This window comes from Tachypleus tridentatus, chromosome 2 (genome assembly GCF_004210375.1).
Source record: "Tachypleus tridentatus isolate NWPU-2018 chromosome 2, ASM421037v1, whole genome shotgun sequence".
Lineage (NCBI taxonomy): Eukaryota > Metazoa > Arthropoda > Merostomata > Xiphosura > Limulidae > Tachypleus > Tachypleus tridentatus.
In genome coordinates this window covers 123,428,699-123,450,347 of record NC_134826.1, presented here as the reverse complement: position 1 = coordinate 123,450,347, position 21,649 = coordinate 123,428,699, and the positions used below count along the sequence as shown (strand labels likewise).

Sequence of the window (21,649 nt, the reverse complement as noted above, 5' to 3'; positions counted from 1 at the left end):
AACATGCCAATGTAGCCAGCCGCTGTTTGACGATCGTGTATAACCTGAAGCTTCATTGTTCCATGGAAGGAGAAAGCACCCCGGATCATGATGGAACTTCCTCCACTGTGTCATGTAGAAAATGTCTCAGGTGGGTTATCCTTATCGTGCCAGTAACGTTGGAAGCCATCTGGACCATCCAGGTTAAATTCTTTTGTCATCACAGAATAAAACCTTCGTCCACTTTTCTACGTCCCATGTTTGGTGCTTCTCAGCAAAGTTTAACTGAGCTGTTTCGTGGTGTGGAAGGAGGCGTGGCCTTTGAAGACGTTTACGGTTTTTAAAGCCTTCCTCTCGTAGATGCCGTCTTATTGTTCCTGAGCTGCATTCTGCGTCTGTAAGGGTCTTAATATGGTTCGACGATCGGCTGGTGTCTTGCCGGACAACCCGTCAAATCCTCCTGCTCAACGCCGGCGAAATTTTCTTGGGCCTACCACTTGAAATTCTCGTTCCGTGTCCCTCAGGGTCTTTTAAGAAATTTGCAACAGCAGTTTTACTACGCCCAATCTCACAAGCAATGGTACGTTGAGAGAGACCTTGCTTTCGCAGCTCGACAATTCTGCCACATTCAAACTCTGTCCACATTTTAGCCTTTGACATATTTTTACCCAATGTAACACAGGAGATGTCAGTGGGAGATGTTGATAACGCTGATGCTTGAACACAAATGACTAAATTTCGTTATGTGTTTACCGATTAACGCTTCGTTTCAGTATGGTCTTAAACTATCGACCAGCTAGTATTTAGGCTAATTTCATAGTGTTCACATTTTCCCTATTAAATGCTAAAAAAGTTTTTTTTTTTTTTCTCTTTTCTTATTTTCATCTTTCGAAGCTCTACTCAAATAAATGGTAGAGTCTCACAACGCAAAACGCATATTTTTTCTTTATGTTCATTGGCCTTAAGATTTTGACCAACAGTGTATAGTAATCCGTTATACGAACAAATAATATGAAGTACAAAGCTACTAATTTTTAGTACTAGTGTGCTAGCAAAAATACGCAAAAATTGTTGAAATATCATTGATCAATCCAATCACATTTTTTCAATTAAAACCGTATTTTCGCTTTCTTAGTTTACCTGAGATTGTTTATTACACAATAAACTTGCAGGCTCATTATAAAGAGTTTGTTTTGTTTTTGAATTTCGCACAAAGCTACTCGAGGGCTATCTGCGATAGCCGTTCTTAATTTAGCAGTGTAACACCAGAGGGAAGGCAGCTAGTCATCACCACCCACCGCCAACTGTTGGGCTACTCTTTTACCAACGAATAGTGGGATTGACCGCACATTATAACGCCCCCATGGTTGAAAGGGCGGACATGTTTGGTGCGACCGGGATTCAAACACGCGACCCTCGGATTACGAGTCGAACGCTTTAACGCGCTTGGCCATGCCGGGCCGATTTAAAACTGGAAGTTTCAGTCGTACACTTCTTGTTATATTATACGGATTTTATTGCGACTTCTCTGGACAAGTTATTTTAATGAAACGTTTTTTTTTCTTTTAAAGGAAAACAATAGTAGCTGAACAAGAGATTGGTAGACGATCTAATTAAACACTTTCTAAATGTCGCTTTTTTAAACAGGAAATAAATGTTGCTATTAATCTTGAAATAAATGCGCCAACTAAGATAATTTCGTCGCATTAGGTTGCATAATTTAATAGTCGAAAGATCCCTTGTAATTGTACTCTTAAGACGAAGTCTAAACCTAAAGATTTTTTTTAAACTCACTGCGTTATCAGTCTTTACACAGACTACATAATAATTGATTATTCTGTTTCAAGAGTGAATAAAACTAAAATTAACAGTAACAAATATTTTATTTCTCATTTTTGAAGTTCTTGTCATATTTGAACGTAGTTACAAGGTCCCTAATTCTTCTCGTGGTTTATGGAACGCGCACGTTTTACCGACATCACACCAATACAAATTACAACATTAAACGTCCCGTTATCTGATGTCATTTTACAGTCCACTGACTGACTGACAGACAACACTCTATTGGAAAGTGGTTAAAACAGGTAACCCATTCTGGCGGCCTTTAGGGATATATTGTACTATAACACTTTTATATTCCTTTTCTACTACAATCAAAATTTTGTCACAACAGTACATCCAAGTGGCTATCGACTAAAAGCCATTTACAAAATGATAATTGTTTCTTTACTTATTCTTCATTTTCTGAGGTATAATTTTAGAAAATATGTTGCTCTACACTTTACTAAATATTTCGCAGTCAAAAGCACAAACAGCCCCGAGGGGGTATACAGCTCTAATCACTTTGGTTATATTTTAACATAAAAATAAAATAGTAGTCCATAAAATAAACAGGTTTTTGGATTATATAAAGTCAAAATAATTAGTTTTTAATAACGGTGAAAAGTACAAAAATATAATGACTAGCTAACAGTTCAATTAACTGAATCACTTTCTCTGTTACAACCGTATTTTCATTAACTTTACTAACACGATTTTTATTACCATCTTATATATATAATTGATAACACAGTACATTGCTTGTTAATTCTAAAATTTATCTTGTTATCCGTGTTGCTAAAGCCACGAGAGAAAGTATTGTTTATTGGGATAGTTTTGCAATAATCCGTCACAGTTTTAAGTGTGATGATGGCAAAAGGTTTAGTGTGTATTCATAAGAATCGTGTTATTTGAGAACTTGGTTCGTTTACTAAGTTATTCAATCACTTCAGCTCGTGATTTTAAAATTATTACAACAACGTCCAACACTGAACGCTTGATCTGTTTATACGTACATACATATACACACAATATAACTTCATTACGGTATTGATGTCATATGCAAATAATCCCAACGTATAAATACAAAATAAAAACCCACCCAGTAATTTCGGGAGTTAACTGTATTTTTACAAGGTTACGTGGATGGACCGCAGAAGATTGGTCAAAATATGCGAGAAATTACCAGATCCTTATAGTACCGCCGGGATGAAAATGCAGTTTTAGTCACGTTGGAAAACATCATTTCGACGTCCAAAGTCAATAACATGAACTTCCCATACTGTGAAGAAAAGAAGCATAATTTACCCGTATCGATCGCTTTCAGGGCAGGGGAAAGAGTTTCCCAATACCATCACAGAGCAGTAGTCAACACTCCAGACATCATCACCAACAGCGAGTACCACAGACCCTCCTGGCTTTTGCGAAGCTAATGCTTATTGAATTAGTCATGACTTCAAAGACACCTAAATCTCTGCAGTTATGTTATTTTATGATGTGGGATGTTATTTGGGTAGTTGGGAAAATATAGTTGGTAGTAATGCAAAGAATACAGTCACTGCTGCTTGATACACCACAATACTCGAGCACGCCTCTGACCAGATTGACACACACAAGGAAGTGTTTTCATGATAGATAGTTCTTCATTAAACCAGTCGCAAAACGATGGCTCAAAGTTAAGGTTAATACCACTCTCCTGAGGTCAAGCAAATAACTGTGACCAAACTTACCAAGAGTCCAAAACCACCAACTTTTATGTACACATACACATTAATGGTAATCTTGTACCTTTTATTTGTTTATTTGAATTTCGCGCAAAGCAACACGAAGGCTACCTGCGCTAGCCGTCTCTAATTTAGCAGTGTAAGACTAGAGAGTTTGTTTGTTTTAAATTTCGCACAAATCTACTAAAGGGCTATCTGCACTAGTAGTCCCTAATTTAGTAGTGTAAGACTAAAGGGAAAGCAGCTAGTCATCACCAACCACCGCCAACACTGGGCTATTCTTTTACCAACGAATAGTAGGATTGGCCATAACATTATAACGCTCCACAGCTGAAAGGACGAGCATGGTTGGTGATCTTGTACCTTTTATTACAAAATATTTATTTAACAAAACGTCATTTTTACTGCAGTGAATGCCTATTTATTTACTGTCAAATTGTGTACTTTTCAAATTGGTCTTCCGATTAAATAACACTATGTAACATAAATTTTGTTCCTAGATAGTATGTGTTATTTCTTAATTGCTCATGTTGTAAGAATACAGAAAATGGCCATTATTCCCTTCAAACTTTGCTTTTGTGACCTGGATAATAAAATTTAAGAATTAATCTATTTTCTATTTAAAATCGGGTAAATGTGCACATTTACATTTACACAAGATCTGAATAAAACAACATATGAATCAAGATTTACATGTATTTATACTAAAATGAACAAAAATGTTTAGAAGTGAGTAGATTTTCGAGATTTGCGACTATCAGCCCCCATATATTGTCTCAGCATTCGAATTTGTTAGACCAAGATCTCTGATCATGTCATTGAGGTCTCTTTGGTTGGGGTAGTATGGGTTTCTCTCACCAGCTGCACCTCTGAAATTGTAATCTGGATCTTCAACGTCTACCTCCTCTCCTGATTTGCTAATCTCTTCTGAGGATGGCTGCTTTCTCTCTGGCGGAGTGGGTACAGGGAGCTCAGGACAGTGTGGCACTGGGGCGATGGATGATGGAAGATCCGGATACATGATAGCAGCTGCATTCTTGCCAATCCAACATTTAGAAGGGTCCACCATGCAAAAGTAGCAATTGCTTGAGTGGTCAGTGGGTTCACACCAAATTCTTGGAATAGCGAACTTCATGGCTCTCTTTCCCCTCTGTACCGTCCAGCAAAAGATCAATATAAAATGATTATGAAGAATACATTTATTTTGTCCACAACTAGTGTGTAAGAGGTTCATGCAAAATATTTTATATGTGATATTTTTCTATACTATTGGAAATGTAAAAAAAATAAAGATATTTAAATTTTAAAAGGTCTAAAATTTGTATAATATAAAATCTTAAAACAAAAATTGTCCGTCTTACCTTCTAGAGTTTTTTTGCAGTGCTCACAGGTAAAACGAGGTGCCCAGGGTTTGTCTTGATCCCCGACAGGCGTACCGAAATATGTCTTGTAGGCTTCACACATTTTAGCAGATGCTGTCACAGAGTACTTTCTTGCTCTTGTCTTGATAAATTGGCCACATATATAGCAGAATGCGTCAGGAAAATGCTTGCAGCTTCTTGATACCATCTTTGATAAAATCAGATAGGTCTATGTGTTCACTTAGGCAGCTAGAACTAAATTTGAGTGGTGAATGTGTTGGTGTTTTTTCTTTTAACAAAGCCACATCGGGCTATCTGCTCAGCCCACCGAGGGGAATCAAACCCCTGATTTTAGCGTTGTAAATCCGGAGACATACCGCTGTACTAGCTGGGAGCACTGAGTGGTGAAAGCCCTATACATATATATATTACTATGGAAAGTTCTAGATGATTCTCGTAATTTCTACAGCATTCTAGAAAGTTCCCGAAAATTCTTGTAAGTTCGAGAAAATTCCCTATCAAACAACTCAGCACTAAATCTACCTGGAATGTTCTGGAAAATGGGTAAATTTGAAAATTTCATTACCCAGGTCACAAAAGCAAAATTGGAGGAGAAAAATAGGTCTTTTCCATTTACTCTAGGCATAAGTAATTGGGAAATAACACTTTCTGCCCAGAAACAAGAAAAGTAAAGTTTTGTTACATAGTGTAATGTATACAAAACGCATAAACTTGCTCAGCTACTCGGATTAGTATGTTTAATTGGACAGTAATATACGCATTTATATATGCAAAAACGGCTCGTTTGGGTTGAGAAAATATTTTACGTGAAAGAGCGAACAACGTCAGGTTCACAAAAAAATAAAAAAAGGTAACTGACCGGAAGCTGACCACATGTTTGGAAGGGTTACACAACCGAACAAACGATGACCGAAGAAGGTCGAAACGTTGTTCGCTCTTCTATGTAAAATATTTTCTCAACCCAAACGAGCCGTTTTTGCATATATATTTCTCAACAAGTGGGTTTTCTCGACATCACTAAATATACGCATTTATGTGTGTATACATTATACTACTCTCTGACTCATTATTGAATCTATATAATTCTTCGATTTTGAAAGAGACACGACATACTAAAAAAGTCTAGACCGACCATAAATACTGAAACGACCCCTTTAATTCTGCATTTCTCACGAGAGAGCACAGTTTCTTTTCTAAACAAGAGGGGTAAAGTACCATCCTTCACAAGAGCGCCATTATTCAAGAAGTTACGTTAACTTATTCGCGTAAAAGTCAGAAAGACTGCAACTACCGATCTACACAGTTGCAAATTTATACCTCGTTCCCTTCCGTTTGTTACGGATACTATCGGATCTAGTAAAGTAATTATTAACATTCTTTCTAAGAAAACTGTCATGTTATTTCTTTTTGTACTCTGAACCGCAACAAGTAGTCCTACAGTATTATTACAGCTTCCTCGACAACAGAAATGCATCAAACTCAAATTACAATATACGTTATGAATAATTTAAAATTAATTTGAGTTGTATAATGTCTAAAATACGGCTTTACAAAACACGTTTTTGTATTTGTTGGAATTTTGTGCAAACGCTCATCCTATTTTAGTGCCATCTTGCGAGAAAGTAATTTACTTTTCACACTGTTAAGTAGGTCTTTTTAGAGGCAGCCTTATTTTAAATAATGAGAAGCATTTCGGGAAACACTAAACTTGTATATTCTTTGTTGAATGTGTGTTTCTGTTTTCTTATTTATTTGTTTGAAATTAACAATATTAATGAATTGTAAAATATTTTTATATAGTTTCATACTTATTAATCATTCCCCTCAGCAAAATATTATATTCCTTGGATATATAACATGAACAAATATATATATATATATATATATATTAAATGTTTACTCCTAGCGTTTTTATGCAAAAACTGTGATAAATCTTATATAACAACATAAAATCAAAAACTGTGTATCATTCAATTACAATTTGAATTACCATTTTCTACAAGGAAGTAGAAATAAATACAATTAAGCATTTCTCTTTTTGATAATTGGTAAATTTATATTCTATATCACATAACAAAGAAAAAGTCAATAAAAATGGCAAGTATCTTAACAGGACACTAAACTGGTAATTTTCAATGATGTAATATTCTATCACAAAAACTTGCACACAGTTAAGTTAACAATTTCTACATCTTCACAAAGATTTTAATAAACAGAAAAAAGCAGTAGAATATTTTATTACACATGAATTACTACTAATAACCTGCTGTGAAATATGAAATTAGGTGTGATACCTATATCAATAGAATGAAACTTATTTTATATAGTGCATTCAATAAAAATAACACTTAAACAAAGATCAGCGTGTTTCCTTCATAATGATGCCAAGGGTTCTTGCACATTTGTATGAGTTTATTAAATTATATTTCAAAAATTACAAAAGGACTTGCAATACTGGATTTAATGCATTATTTAGCACTTAATAACAGCTTAAGATCTAACACAATATCAATCAGGCTGGGTACACAAAATGTGACTGTACAATAAACCATTGCGTAAAGCAAGAAGTTGTATGCAGTTGACACTGTTAATAACCATGTTATTTTCAAGGTAAAAATGAGGAATCATAGCTTACTTCAAAAGCAGCTTGTGTTACTCTTGCTGTTATGTTTATCCCATCTTCTTATAAACAGATGATGAATTTGGTAAACTGAAACACTTATCAAACTGTTTTCTTGGTTTAAGTTCTCAATTGCAAAATTCAATACGATGAAGCATTTATTGCTACATAAATTATAGTACCAGTTTTATACTTTATGTACCTTCCAAAAAGTTAATTTTCCCAATCAGCAAAAAATATGGAATTTATAACACTGTGTGGCTATTAAAATGTTTTAAAGTTTGTGAATGCCACCAATAATAAAACATGCAAAATAATGCAGAACTAAGTACTTAATAATCAAAGAATGAAATATCTACCCAAGTAAGATAAAAAACAAAACTAGTTTACTATAAAAATTCACTTCATAATGCATCCTGATTACAGTGTTTATTAAAGACATTATGTAGCTACAAAACACTAAACTACTGTTAAAATAGGACACTGTAGGTTTCTCAAAACATACTGGATCACTGCCAAGAATCAACGAGTTATGGTTTCCAAACAGGTTACAAGTAACAATAAAGCAGGAAAACAAACCATTCATAAACAAATTTCACTGACTGATATTAACATGTGCATTACTTTACAACTCAAAGTGATCTTTCATCATTAATCATTTCTTGGTCCACCAAAACTATTTTTAAAATATGATTATGATAATTTTTCAGTAACCTATAAAGACTGGTATCAAGTCACTGAACAAAACAGTGATGAGAAACAACATGATCATCTAGTATACCATTATTTGGAATTATAATTGTCATCAGTAAAAATAACAAAGTAAACTTTGGGCACTAACTCAACCACACATAAACATGATTGGCTATTAAAGACAGTGATTTTAGGCTGCCAACCAAATCCTAAAAGGAAAAATAAGTTTCAAAGACTTTTGAATTATATACAATACTAGACAAAATCTACAACACTTTGTATGTAAGTATATATATATGTGTGTGTGTGTGTATGGAAACGCAACATAACTATACATATATACATAAAGTATATACAATATACAAGTATATGCAATAACAACAAAAAAACATACAATAATTAACCCCAGCCATCAGATAAATACTTTCAAAGCATTTTCAGCTTCAAACCCCATAACTGAACACAAGTATCAGCCTACTCAGCAGATTTCAATTAATTTGTGTCACTAAACACTGATGTAAAATTACTCAAAACTATATAAAGATAAAAAAAAATTACAAAAAGACATGCAGGCATACAGATATGTACAAATATAAAATGTTTATAATCATCCCATGCTTCATTAAATATACTAAATCAGGTCTTTTCTTAAAATAAAAATACCTGTTAAATTAAAAAAAGAAAACATTATTGATACTGAGTGCATTTCATCATAGAAAAGTTTGGATTACAAACTGTTGTTATACCAGTATCAGTGCATCATTAGTGAATAATAGTGTTTTTGACCTTCTTCTAATATGACAAAGAAGTTTTACTGTTTCTTGTCTTATTATACCCAGTTCTGAGCAAAATGTAAACAAAAACTCATAAAGATGCATGGTTCCATATTAATGTGCTCGAAATTTAAAAGATAAATCTAGCACTACAGTTTAACTAAAATACATAGTGTAGACATGTATTCTTCCAATCACTTTGTTGGATGGATCATTGAAACATTATTTTGTAACAACAAGAAATACCAAATTACAAATAATAAATATTTAAAATTTAAATAACAGAAATCTAAGTTAAAACTAATTTACACATGAAAATATGATAAATCTCCTGTAAAAAATCACTTCTACATGAATTTTTTTTTCAACTCCATCAATAGCAAACAACTTAGAAATACACAAAGGAAGACTATAAAATATTATTCAAATGGCAAACTTCAAAATAAAAATGAATATTGCCAAATCTTATGAATTTATTTTACAGAAAGAGCTACAGTAACTTTAACTGCTAGTTCACTTGGTTTACTAAATACTTATAAATACACTTAACAGTTAATGCAATTAATATTTATTTACTTAGCTTAAAATATTTTTGAATAAGTAAGTTTACAAAATATTTTAAACTAGAAACCGTCAAATGTTTTTAAAAGTATTAGGATACCTTTGTTTAGATTATATGTAGCAATTAATTTTTTATCTTATCTTTTAGAAAAAAAATCGCCATAGTGTAATAAAAAATAATCCTTTTAGTTAATTTTACTTTTCTTGTTGCAAATTTAGGTTGCTTGAACTAACCAATACAAATACATGATAAGCATACTGATGATGACAATGAGATATGATACTATACTTATTGGTTGTTTTGTTTTTTTTAATTTTGCACAAAGCTACTGGAGGGCTCTCTGCACTAGATTTCCCTAATTTAGCAGTGTAAGATTAGAGGGAAGGTAGCTAGTCATCACCACCCACCGCCAACTCTTGGGCTACTCTTTTACCAACGAATAGTGGGATTGACCGTCACATTTTAACACCCTTACGGCTGAAAGGGAGGGCATGTTTTGGTACGACTGGGATTCGAACACGCGACCCTCGGATTATGAGTCGAACGCCTTAACACACTTGGCCATGCCGGGCCATACTTATTGGTAGCTGTAGCTATATGTTTTATTTTTAATGGCAAATCTGCCTTGAGATTAATCATTAACTCTGAAAAGTCGTTGCAGAAAGCTTACACATTCATCTTACATTGATAGCTTCACTGCTAACAGTGTTGTTGCTCTCCTTTACCACGATAACTACAAACCTTTACTAATGCTAAAAACTTTACGTAGATGCAGTTTCATAAAAAAAAACTGTTCAACGTTTGCAAGTATAGTCAAATGGATTTAAATAATATATTAGACCACAATTTATATGTTACCCATATCTGTATTACACTTATTCCTACTGAATTTATGCTTATACAACTGGTACCAGTCCTATTCGTGCTCATAGTCATAACCTCAAATTCGGTACGTAAATTACTAAACAATTCCGTTACTCCTGATAAAGTCTATAAGAGGAAAGACTGCAATTTTCAACCATTCTTACAATGGAAATGAAAACTAAGAAAATTCTTACCTGATATAGACCAGTATATATGAAGAACTAACATTTTCTCATATACAATCTAACGCGATATTTTCAAAAAGATTCCACCCAAACATCAACATTCCTGCATCCAAATTTAGGTACTCCAAAACACTGTTCAACTATTGCTTCGCCCTCTATTAGTACAAAATGCACATATTATTTATAATATAAAAATAATAATTCAATTAAAATACTTATTCTATGCTACAAACTGTTAAAAATTCATTTTAATTCGTTTGGGAGTGAGAATAGGTTGTTCAATGAAATTAAAAAGAAACTTTCGGAATTGTTTCCGTAAAGTGAACGTTTTTACACTTATATGTTACAAAAGCAAATACCACAATAAGTATACCGAACTTCAAACTGGCTTAAGTGATAATTCTTCATGCAAGTCAAAAAACTTCTGTTTTCTACATTGCCCTCACATTTGTTCAAATTCTGAGATGTAATAATCAATTTTTGCAGTTTATTTGTTGAATTTATGCTTTTTACTTAGCAGCGTCCGCAGATACAAGGGAGTCATTATTGTTGTTATTGTTAAACACAAAGCTATACAATGGACCGTCTGTCCTGTGCCCACTGCAAAATCCTATATTTAGTTTGTAAAACCTCAGACTTACTGCTGAACGAGGTCTAGTATCTTGTAAGACTGTGAACTGAAGAACAGCATTAATCGTATACAATAACCTACACACACACACAAAAGACGACGTACTGATGCGGTTACGTAAATCTTAACTAGTATGTTGTTAAACTTCCCATTAACTGTATTCCATGTAGTTGGCTGCCAATAAGTTTTTCTCACTTAAAGTACTGCATTTATATATTTCCTTTTAAGACATTTTTCCAGCAATAAAAGTGAAAAATGTATGACCTCAGTGGCACAGCGGGATGTCTGTGGACTTATATCGCTAGAAACTAGGTTTCGGTACTGGTAGTGGACAAAGCGTAAATAGCCCATTGGATAGTTTTGTGCTTAGGTACAAACATATATGTATATAATTTGACAAACTTTAAACAAATTTACAAAAGTAATATTCTTTACACAATTATTCTGTTAGTTTATCTTGGCCTAGATTCTAGGTGAACAATCTGTTATTTTACGTGTTAAATTCATGTACACAAATCAATGCAACTTAAGAACTAATATAAACTACAATTTCATTTTGAGGTCATTCTAACTAAAATGTTTTAATTGCAAAATTGAAATAAACTATTTGTAATTAAATAGCATTTAAGATCGTAAAAACAACACACTGTCGAAAAACATGTATCACTCTCTGAAAATAAAATATTATTGTAAGCTATAATTTTAATGCTGTAATGTAAGTGTTAGCTAGAGGGAGATGCAGATCTAAATTATGTCATTCAAATTAAAAATGTTCTTGAAGATGGGTCTGGGACACCAAGAAAGTTCGAGGAGTGTGACGTAAAGTTCCTAGCATATTCGAAAATAGATAATAAATACGACATAGTTGGTAATTTGTAGTTATCTATCTTTGTTTTTTTTAAAGACAAAGAGTTGATATGGCCAGTGTTTGTTTTCAAGATGTATTTGGATAAGTTTGCTATTGAGCTTAGCCAGTTATTTTGTCCAAGTAATTTGTTTTGTTTTATGTTAGTTAATACCATTCGTAATGATTTATAACGATTTATTAAATACTAATAGGATAATGTAAAGCACATCCTATATTTCAATGAATAATAGAGTGCGCTCTTTGCAGTTACTCTGAAGCATCCTTATCAATTTACTTGGAGACATAATTAAACATAGTAAGACCTATGATAATGCTTATAATGGTTTTGGGAAATGTTTGGATTGGTTTAAGAATAAAAACCTTAAGCTGAATCCCAAAAAGTGTGAACTGTTCTGTAGGCAGTTAAGTTTTTTGAGACTCAGATTGAATTTGTTGAGAATTGGTCAACACTAAAAACGTGGATCAGATATAAGATTTCTCAGACTATGCTCTTACTATCATCGTTTCGGAAAATTATTTTGACTTAGTTCATCCTCTACACGTATCAGTTTAAAAAATCAAAGACAAAGGTAATTAATGTTGTTTGAGTCCTACAACACTTTCATCTTTACCTATAAAGGGTCCCCCGCTAATACAGCAGTAAGTCTACGGATTTACAACGCTAAAATCAGGGATTCATTTCCCCTCGGTGGACTCAGAAATAGTCCGATGTGGCTTTGCTATAAGAAAACATACATGCATGAGGGTTACACTCATGATAGACCATGCACCACTGAAATTTCTGATGATTTTTTGCAATACAGAAAGCAAGATGGCTCCAAAAACTTCTGGTGTATAATTTTAATATCTTGCACAGTACTGAATAGAACCATAGAAATGCTGATACATTATCCTGAAGATTTTGTGTTAATGACGAAAATAAACGAAGTGAAAAAAAGAATCACAAAAGCACAGGTCAGTAAATATAACTAACCTAAAGTACAATATAGTGTAATCCAAGATTGACATTCATAAATTTTGTCCAATATTCAACTGAAAGAAGCTCCAAGCCAAAGATAAATCTGAAAACAGTTATTCAGTGGATCAAGAGTGGCACAAAATGCCCCTTATGGTAAATAGTCGCCCCCTATAGTCCGAAGACAAAGATGTACTGGGCAAAGTGGGATTCATATTCATTTTGTCTACAAGGTGACTTACGTTGAAAATGCAAAGATATTAATGGGAAGAAAGAGTGAGTACAATTGGTATTTCCACAGTACTCAATCATCTAAACAACTTTTCAATGGCTGGCCAGTTAGGTGTTTAGAAAACCTAGAAAAATATAAGAGTAATTTTATTGGTTTGGATGCTGATGGTCTGTAGAGGAATAGTATAAGTTGTGTTGACTGTGTTGTGAAAAAGAAACATAATGAGTAGAAACAACAGTGTTGTGTTGGAACACCATTCGAGAGAGTTCTTGTTGATGTGTTCGATCTTCTGAATTAGAGTAACAGTGGGTAGAAATACATTATGGTTGTGATTGATTATTTCACCAGACGTATAACCTATTTCTAACTAGGAATAAAACTCCGTAAATAAAGTCATGAATGAATTCCTTTCAAGATTTGAGGTGCCTATAGAAATTCACTTAAGTGAGGAACAAAACTTTGAATCAGCTTTGTTTGTAAAAAACGCATCAGATTCTTGGAATAAAAAACAAACAGGAAAACAACCCTTCGTCCATCTTCCAACAGCATGGTGGAAAAATACAATAAAATATTGTTAAATTAATTAATCACTTATATTAATGAACATCAGAAAATGCAGGATCAAGATCTCCCACTGCTAATTATGAGTTTTCAAACAGCAGTGCTTGAGAAACAGACAATAAAACATCACCACTGATATTTGTCAGAGAGCTTAAAGTGCCCCTGGACTTTCTCCGTTCACGGGATAGTCATTCATCACATTTACACAGAATATCCAGAGATTAAAACACAACACTGATGTCACACATGACATTTAACTGAGAAAGACTTACAGGGGGTGACAAAAAGTGAGCATACCTTGTCATCGCAATGGAATCCAGTCTTATCAGTACTAACATCATAGTAACCATTCATTTTTATCATTAGCTGATTTACAGGGGAGTGGACAAAATGCTCCCCCTGAAAATGTTAATTTGATATATATTTTATTAGACATCAGAAAAATAAGTAAAACTAGAACTTGCCCTTCAATTCTTTTAAGCACAGCATATGGCCCTTCTCGACACATACATAACCTCAGAGTTGGGAGGCAGGAATTCTTCAGCCATGCTTTGTCAATCTAATGAAGTACATGTCTTATCAGTATTAACATCATACTAACCTTTCATTTTTATCATTAGCTGATTTACAGGGAGTGGACAAAAAGTGCCTCCTTCTGAAAAGTCCCCGCTGTAACACCGGTAAGTCTTCGGATTTACAACTCTAAAATCAGGGGTTCTATTTCCCTCGGTGGACTCAACAGATAACCTGATGTGGCTTTGCTATAAAAAAATACACACACTCACTATGATGACATTTAAGATTTTGAAAGTTCAAAAATTAAGAATCTAGTAGGCTCATATAATATGGAGAAACAAAATACAATGTAAATATTTGTGATCAGTAATGACCAAGTTAGTTCAATGTTGGTGAAGTATTCAATAAGAAGTTAATAAGATTTAAGTAATCACTGAGTACCGGTCAGTTTAGTTTAAGAAATTATGGTCTGCAAGGGAACACGGTTGTAATGAATGTTTCTAAAGAAACGAATAATTCGTTATCGTTACATGGACTGGACTCGGCTTTATTTTTACCAATGAATAAAAAATACGAAGACTGCCAATAATAAGACACACTACGACACTTAGATCGCGTTCTCAGTATAAATTAGTTGAGGCTCTATTCGTTAGGTATCACCTGAACGACCACTGAAGGACATTTTTGTCCAGGATTTTGTACAACGTGCAATATTACAACGATATCCCTTTAACATAGAAGTTATATTCTAGTCAAAAATGAAAGCAACTTAATGTACCTCTCATTATGTGAAAACTGCACATAAACAATACAAATAATAAGTTTAGCATAATTACTATGATATTAGAAGAAAATAGAAAACTAGGAATATTCATACACAGCACACACACACACACAAATGATTATCCTTGCATATCTGACCCTAATTTTGAAGTCATAAACTAATGAGAAGGCTTTGTTTTTGAATTTCGCACAAAACTACTCAAGGACTATCTGCGCTAGCCGTCCCTAATTTAGCAGTGTAAGACTAGAGGGAAGGCAGCTAGTCATCACCACCCACCGCCAACTCTTGGGCTACTCTTTTATCAACGAATAGTGGGATTGACCGTCACATTTTAACACCCTTACGGCTGAAAGGGGCGAGCAAGTTTGGTGTGATGGGGATTCGAACCCACAACCCTCAAAGTTGAGTGCCTTGAGAAGGCAGTTAGTCAATAGCGCCCACTATCAACTTTTGTTTACTGTTGTATTTTAGAATGTGAAGAACGATTTTCTGACGATAATTGGGCCACACTTGGCTCAAGGAAAACAGAAAATAAATTGTATAAATCTGTTTGACATTAGATTTAGTAATAAAATAAGACATAACATTTCTAAAATGAACTTTTATCAAAGTATATTGATAACTATCAGTATTCTGAATTGTCCAGAAATAAAATTCAAAATATTAATATGTATATAGTTACCCATTATTTTCAATGTTTTCTATTTCTATACCTCCTCATTTTCACAAATATCAATCGGATTTTACAATTCTTTTACTAAGCTCATTGTTTTTCGGTGGATCAACAGTACGTTTACGGACTTATAATGCTAAAGTCCAGTGTTCAATACCCCATGGTAGACGCAAAAAATAACCCAATGTGTAATTCTTTTAAAGAACAAACAACATTTAAGGTCACTCGATATACCTAATTTTGAGATTTGGCTAATAACAGATGAAATGTAATTTAGAATGTTAGATGTGTGGTAAGTTCAAAGATGCCATTTTCCCCATGAATTTCAAAAGTAACCATAAACTATTTAAGAGAATGTAAAGAGTTAGAATGAGTTTCTTTTTGTGAATATTTTGATGCAGAACAAAAAGAGACAGACAGAGACAGAACATTATCTAAAACAATTGAAAAGTAATCTTTAATACGAACAAAACGGACAATCAAAGTGAAAGTGTACACATGAAAATTAGCGCATCACCGGATTTAGGCCAATAAGTAACCTCTGAAGCAGGTTTTCGATTGTTTCTTACTAAGAGAGCACAGCACTATATGTCACGTTTCATAGCGCTACACCTCTCAATGCATAGGTATTACTAAGCCTCTCTTCGTCATTTCAATAGAAAAAAGAAAGGACGTATCTTTAAGGTATCACCTAACTCACCAATATAAATTATTGCTACTTACTTGCACACGGTATATTCGGTTAGACAGCAGTTTTTTCTCACGAAAAAAAGACGTGACACCAAATAAAAATAATCCAAAACAATAGTTATTATTAGCTAATGCAAAGAGAATTTCAAAACGTTCCACGATCAACGTTTTATTGTTATAATTACACACATGGCTACAGATGTCTAAGTTTGAATATTTTCCTTGCTCTTGACAAAATTATGTAAGGTAAAAAGACAGATCATAAGGCTAAGAGCACAAGAAAGAACAGGATGACAGAAAGTTACTAGTTCCATCGCGAGGTGGCTTTTCCACCAAGCACCTGATTTAAATAATGTTTTTCACATTGATATTTTCAAATAATTGAAAAAATGATTTAAACAAACATTTAACGTCACATTATCAGGCAGACATCCCATTTGACAGCGGAGTAAATATATTGTAGAAAAAGTTTGGATTTGGGCTTTAAACATAAATTTTCAATTTTCATAGGGGCTATGGTTTAATGTGATAGACCAGAAGCCATTCTGGGTATCTGCTCTAAAAAGGAATTTATGCAACTGAGTGTACAAAAAAGTTTGATGGTATATTTGGATACAATGGAACTTCTTGATCATTGTTCAACTTGCAGTGGAATCACGTTGTGGTTCCAGTTTTTTTTAAAGGCCATTTTCCAATATGGCCGCTATCGAAATCGTGATTTCACGCATTTGACCACAAGTGCTGTTATAGATGAAAATGTGACGTTATTTCAAACGTTAACCAAACGTATTTGACTTCAGTGCCAATGAATATATATATAACTGAACATGAAAATTTGAAAATATATAAATTCTATTTTAAAAGGGACGCCATTTATGAGGTTTTGTTTTTCATCAAGTTTCTATCTAGTTTGGGGCAATACCATACGATAATTACGTAAACCTTAAATAAAAAAAAACGGTAAAACTTTAAATATTTAAACACTGATTTACTATGATTCAAAATTGTTACAATAAAATCTCTTATTTTAAACCTCTGGCAATAAGGTATTATCGGATGATATTGTAAATCATAATAATAATTTAACTTCCAGATGTAAGTACAATTAACTGTTTGAAAACAGACGTATTAAAACATCAAGGAATAAAACTATTCATAAAGTATGCTACAGCAAAAAACAAAACGGATTCCTTAAAAAAAAAGCAACAGTAGTTTATTGGTCGTTGATTTCAAGGGACGTGACATCAACCTAAAAGACTTTCTTAGTTTTGAGCTCTCCTGTTTCTTATGCTTTGGCACATTAAACTGACAGCTTGAAGAAAGGTACTAAAACTGTTCTATTGAAAGAGATGGAGATATATGTGTGATTATTTAACCAGTTTCCATGTTCTCACTGGAAGTGATTCTACAAGAGTACTATGCGATATTAGGAAAAAAAGGACATCTTTAGGCTATTCTGTGTTCACTGTGATACCAAAATGACCCTTGGTAAAGTAAGGGTCTCTGATAAAATATCGGTAATTTTAATGACAAAGACTGAATTATTCATATGCCAACTGTATGGAGACCCCAACGTTTCAGGTGATACAAAGAATGAAAGATGGCACTCACATTTCTGTCAAAATGGTTAAAGAAATGACACTTTCCACCAACTACAAATGGTTTTACATTTGCGCATTAAATGGACAAATCATCATGTTTACATATAGCAAAAAAAATTACTGATAACAATGACTAAACTACCTGATCCTTTTTTACACTGCTGGAAATTGGTAGATGTAGTTTGAAGCCAATACTCGTGAACTGACCAGATGCTCCAATTGATTTCCTGAAAGTAGTTATGTATAAATTCAAATAAAATAAGTGTTCTTGTAAAGTAAACAGTTTGAATTATGTATCTGAGATACATTTTTATTTCAAGTGGGTTTCTCGCCATCAAGTTTGAACTATACAGAAAGTTGCGTCTGCACACGCAGCGAAGAATGTAAAAATTCTGCTAAAAGGGTGGAAAAAATTCATGATGAGCAATTGTAACTTTGATATATGCTTCACACTGATAACATTATAATTCTGAAAGTATAAAATTTAACAAAGAGTAATCATGTTCTCTCAAGCTTTTAAAAATATGTATGCTCAATGGAACATTCATTAATGGTTTACTCAAAATATAAGACACTGGTGCTATCTTGTGTGGCAGCATACTTTATGAATGGCTTTGTACCAAGATGTCAGGTCATGGCTGTATATTTAAACAATTAAATACACTTATATCTGACAGTTAAATGGCTGTTATGATTTATAGCGTCGTCCGATAATGCCTTATGGATAACGATTTGAAGTAAGAGATCTCCTTGTAGCAATTTTGAATCGTGTTAAATAAGTGTTTAAATGTTTAAGTTTTAATGTTCTCTTTTTATTTAATACCTACTTAATTATCATATGATACTTGGACAAAACTAGCCACTACTTAACGTAATTTGAGATTAGAAATAAGATGTTATTACAAATTTGATAATAGAACAATAACTAAAACTCATAAATAGAAACCATTTTGAAATAGAATCTGTATATTTTAAATTTTTTATGTCCAGTTATACATTCTTCTGGACTCTGAAGTCAAATGAAATTGATTAGATCACATCAAATTTTCGTCTAGAACAGAAGTTTTGGTCACATACATGAAATGATAATCAGACGTCGGCGGCGTTGGAAAAAGGCTTTGAGAAAAAAACAAACAAAAACAACAACTTGTTTGTTTGTTTTGAATTTTGCGTAAAATTACATGAGGGATACCTGCGCTAGCCGTCCCTAATTTAGCAGTTTTAGGCTAGAGGTAAGGCAACTCTTGGAATACTCTTTTAACAACGAATGGTGGGGTTGATTGTAACATTATAACTACTCAAAGGCTGAAAGAGTGAGCATGTTTGGCATGACGAACCCACGACCCTTAGATTGCGAGTCGAGCACCCTAACCACCTGATCATGCCGGGCGAAAAACCGACACCACAATTTGATTCCACCGCAGATTATACAGTGATAAGGAAGGCCCACTCTACCCAAATATACCATCAAACCTTTTCGGTATATTCGGATGTTTAAAAAACATTCTTGTAGGTTTTTATTTCCCTCTGTATTATGCATGCGTTGAAATTAAGAATTACCAATTTCATTTACGTATTATAATTAGCGGTAGTTTCATGAATATAAAAAGTTGTTTTTAGCTAAACGTTTATGATTTATATTAACTCATCTGGATAATCTGTTTCAAACATAGATACTTTTGAAATAGTAAAAAAAAATAATTACTTAAGAACTAATTTCAACAAAGCAATGGATTCTGAATTAACTTATTGATTACTTGTTGAATAACGAAAATTATAGGAAGAAGGAATAGTGCACTATAATTCAGAACGTAAGAATAACAGGTCAGTTTCAGTGAAGAAAGATAGATGGGTTTCGTGATCTGAATATTTTTATTTAATAAAGCTTAAACTGTTAATGGTTTCAAATACATCTCAAAATTGAAATTAAATCTGGATGAACATTTTTCTTGTTACCTCTGACTGATTAAGTATTCCTATTAGTTTTCGAGCTTGCTACAAAAGACTTTGATGACATGACAGAAACTGCTTATCTTGTAATTTATTTGTATGTTTGTTGTCAAGTGTAAAAGGCTACAAATGTAGGTTATCTGAACTGTGCGTTCCACGGATATCGAAATCTATTTTTTAGTGATAATTTGTAAGCCTACAGACTTACTGCTGGAAAGTATTTTTGCATTCATATTAATTTCGTGAATGTATTAATTTGAAACTTACCACTACCAGGTGGATTTTTTTTATATTCACATTCATAATATGTCGATAACTATGACAATGTTTTGTAAGTTGAAGAGAGTACTATCCCTCTTTAACTCAAATAATAATGCTTATGAAACAAAATGTGTTATTAAAATAAAATCAAGGTATTTACCGCCAGTAAATATTTATTCTACAGTAAGTATGCTTTTGTAGAGGTTTATAGCGAGTTGTTGGAAAAATATATTTTAAAAAGCACGTGTATGTTTAGCCCAGACCAAAATTAACAGTTAATAGTAAATTAAAATGTTAAATTATGAATTGAAGTCTGAAACAGTGATAGATAGGATAAGAGATACCTTTTCTCAATTAATATTAAAATTAACTGAATTGAGAGATTTGGTAGTAGAACGGCAAGAGGAAACAAAGGATCTTCGCATATCCTCATGTAACAACTGAGCTTTGAATTTTGAAGTCATTCTAGCAACTCTTTTTTTTTTAAATCTTTTTCCAGCACTTCATTACCTTTCCTGAGATGAGATCAAAACATTGTACAGTACTATAAAATATTTCGTGACTTGTTCATAAAAAACAACAAAAACATGATATATTTAGACTTGTAGTTAGTATTCATGTATATGAAATCCAAAATTTTAACTTCTTGCAATAAATGTATCATTGGCTTAATATTTGTATCAAAAATACCTGAACTTGCTTAAGGTAATTTTTTTCATCCACATAATTGACAAAATTGTCAATTTATATTAAGTAACATAACATTTGAGGGACAACAAGAGGCCTTTTTCATGTCATAGCTGTCCCACTGATTTCACTCAATTCCCCTCTTCCTACATCCAGTCTTGAATCCCAAAATACTCATCTCAGTAATGTATAGAAAGAAACTATAGCTTTGAGTTGTTTGTATTTAGTATTCTTGTTGGTACAACCCACAATCTTATTTGCTTTTAATCTGGCAACATCATGTGGAATTCTTAACAGATGTTTGACTAAGTACCAAGATCATTTTCTTCTTACTTATTACTATTTAATTGATTTTCATCTAATTACTTGTTATAAGATTTGTTTCATTGCATTGAAAAAAAAAAAAAAAAAGGTACTGAATGAAATAGTTTGAAACATCAGTTTCAATTATTAAATCTGTTTTATATTCATTTGTTACCTTTATTTTTAGTAATTTTCTTTGTCCATTCAAGCAGATATTTTGACAGTTAAGGCCCAATGTAAAGATGTGATGTATATGTGTGATTAAAATTGTCATTACCCACTTGTGCAACCTCTCACTTAATGTAAAATACCATTTGTACATGTTTGTTTGACTAAT

At 33.0% G+C, this 21,649-nt stretch overlaps 2 protein-coding genes across 9 annotated transcripts in view; one reads left to right on the top strand and one right to left on the bottom strand.

Moving 5' to 3' along the window:
* Positions 1-10,746, bottom strand: part of LOC143245000 (uncharacterized) — a 98,942-nt gene extending 88,196 nt beyond the window's left edge. For 5 of the 6 annotated variants that reach the window (XM_076490709.1, XM_076490706.1, XM_076490713.1 and 2 more), the window contains exon 1: positions 10,610-10,737. The gene's annotated coding sequence lies outside the window, so the exon portion shown is untranslated. Of the gene's footprint in view, positions 1-10,609 lie in introns of all 6 variants that reach the window. The other variant, XM_076490710.1, reaches the window with a different exon arrangement.
* Nubpl (NUBP iron-sulfur cluster assembly factor, mitochondrial) overlaps positions 1-21,649 on the top strand; it is a 74,370-nt gene that overhangs the window by 10,412 nt on the left and 42,309 nt on the right. The window contains exon 1 of one of the 3 annotated variants that reach the window (XM_076490717.1): positions 19,815-19,935. The exons of 1 other annotated variant lie outside the window; for it this stretch is intronic. Coding sequence is in view for 1 of the 2 variants with exons in the window: in XM_076490715.1 (XP_076346830.1) it covers positions 20,368-20,505 (138 nt within the window). In the remaining variant the exon portion in view is untranslated. Of the gene's footprint in view, positions 1-19,814; positions 19,936-20,242; positions 20,506-21,649 lie in introns of those variants that run through there. One more of the 3 variants, XM_076490715.1, reaches the window with a different exon arrangement.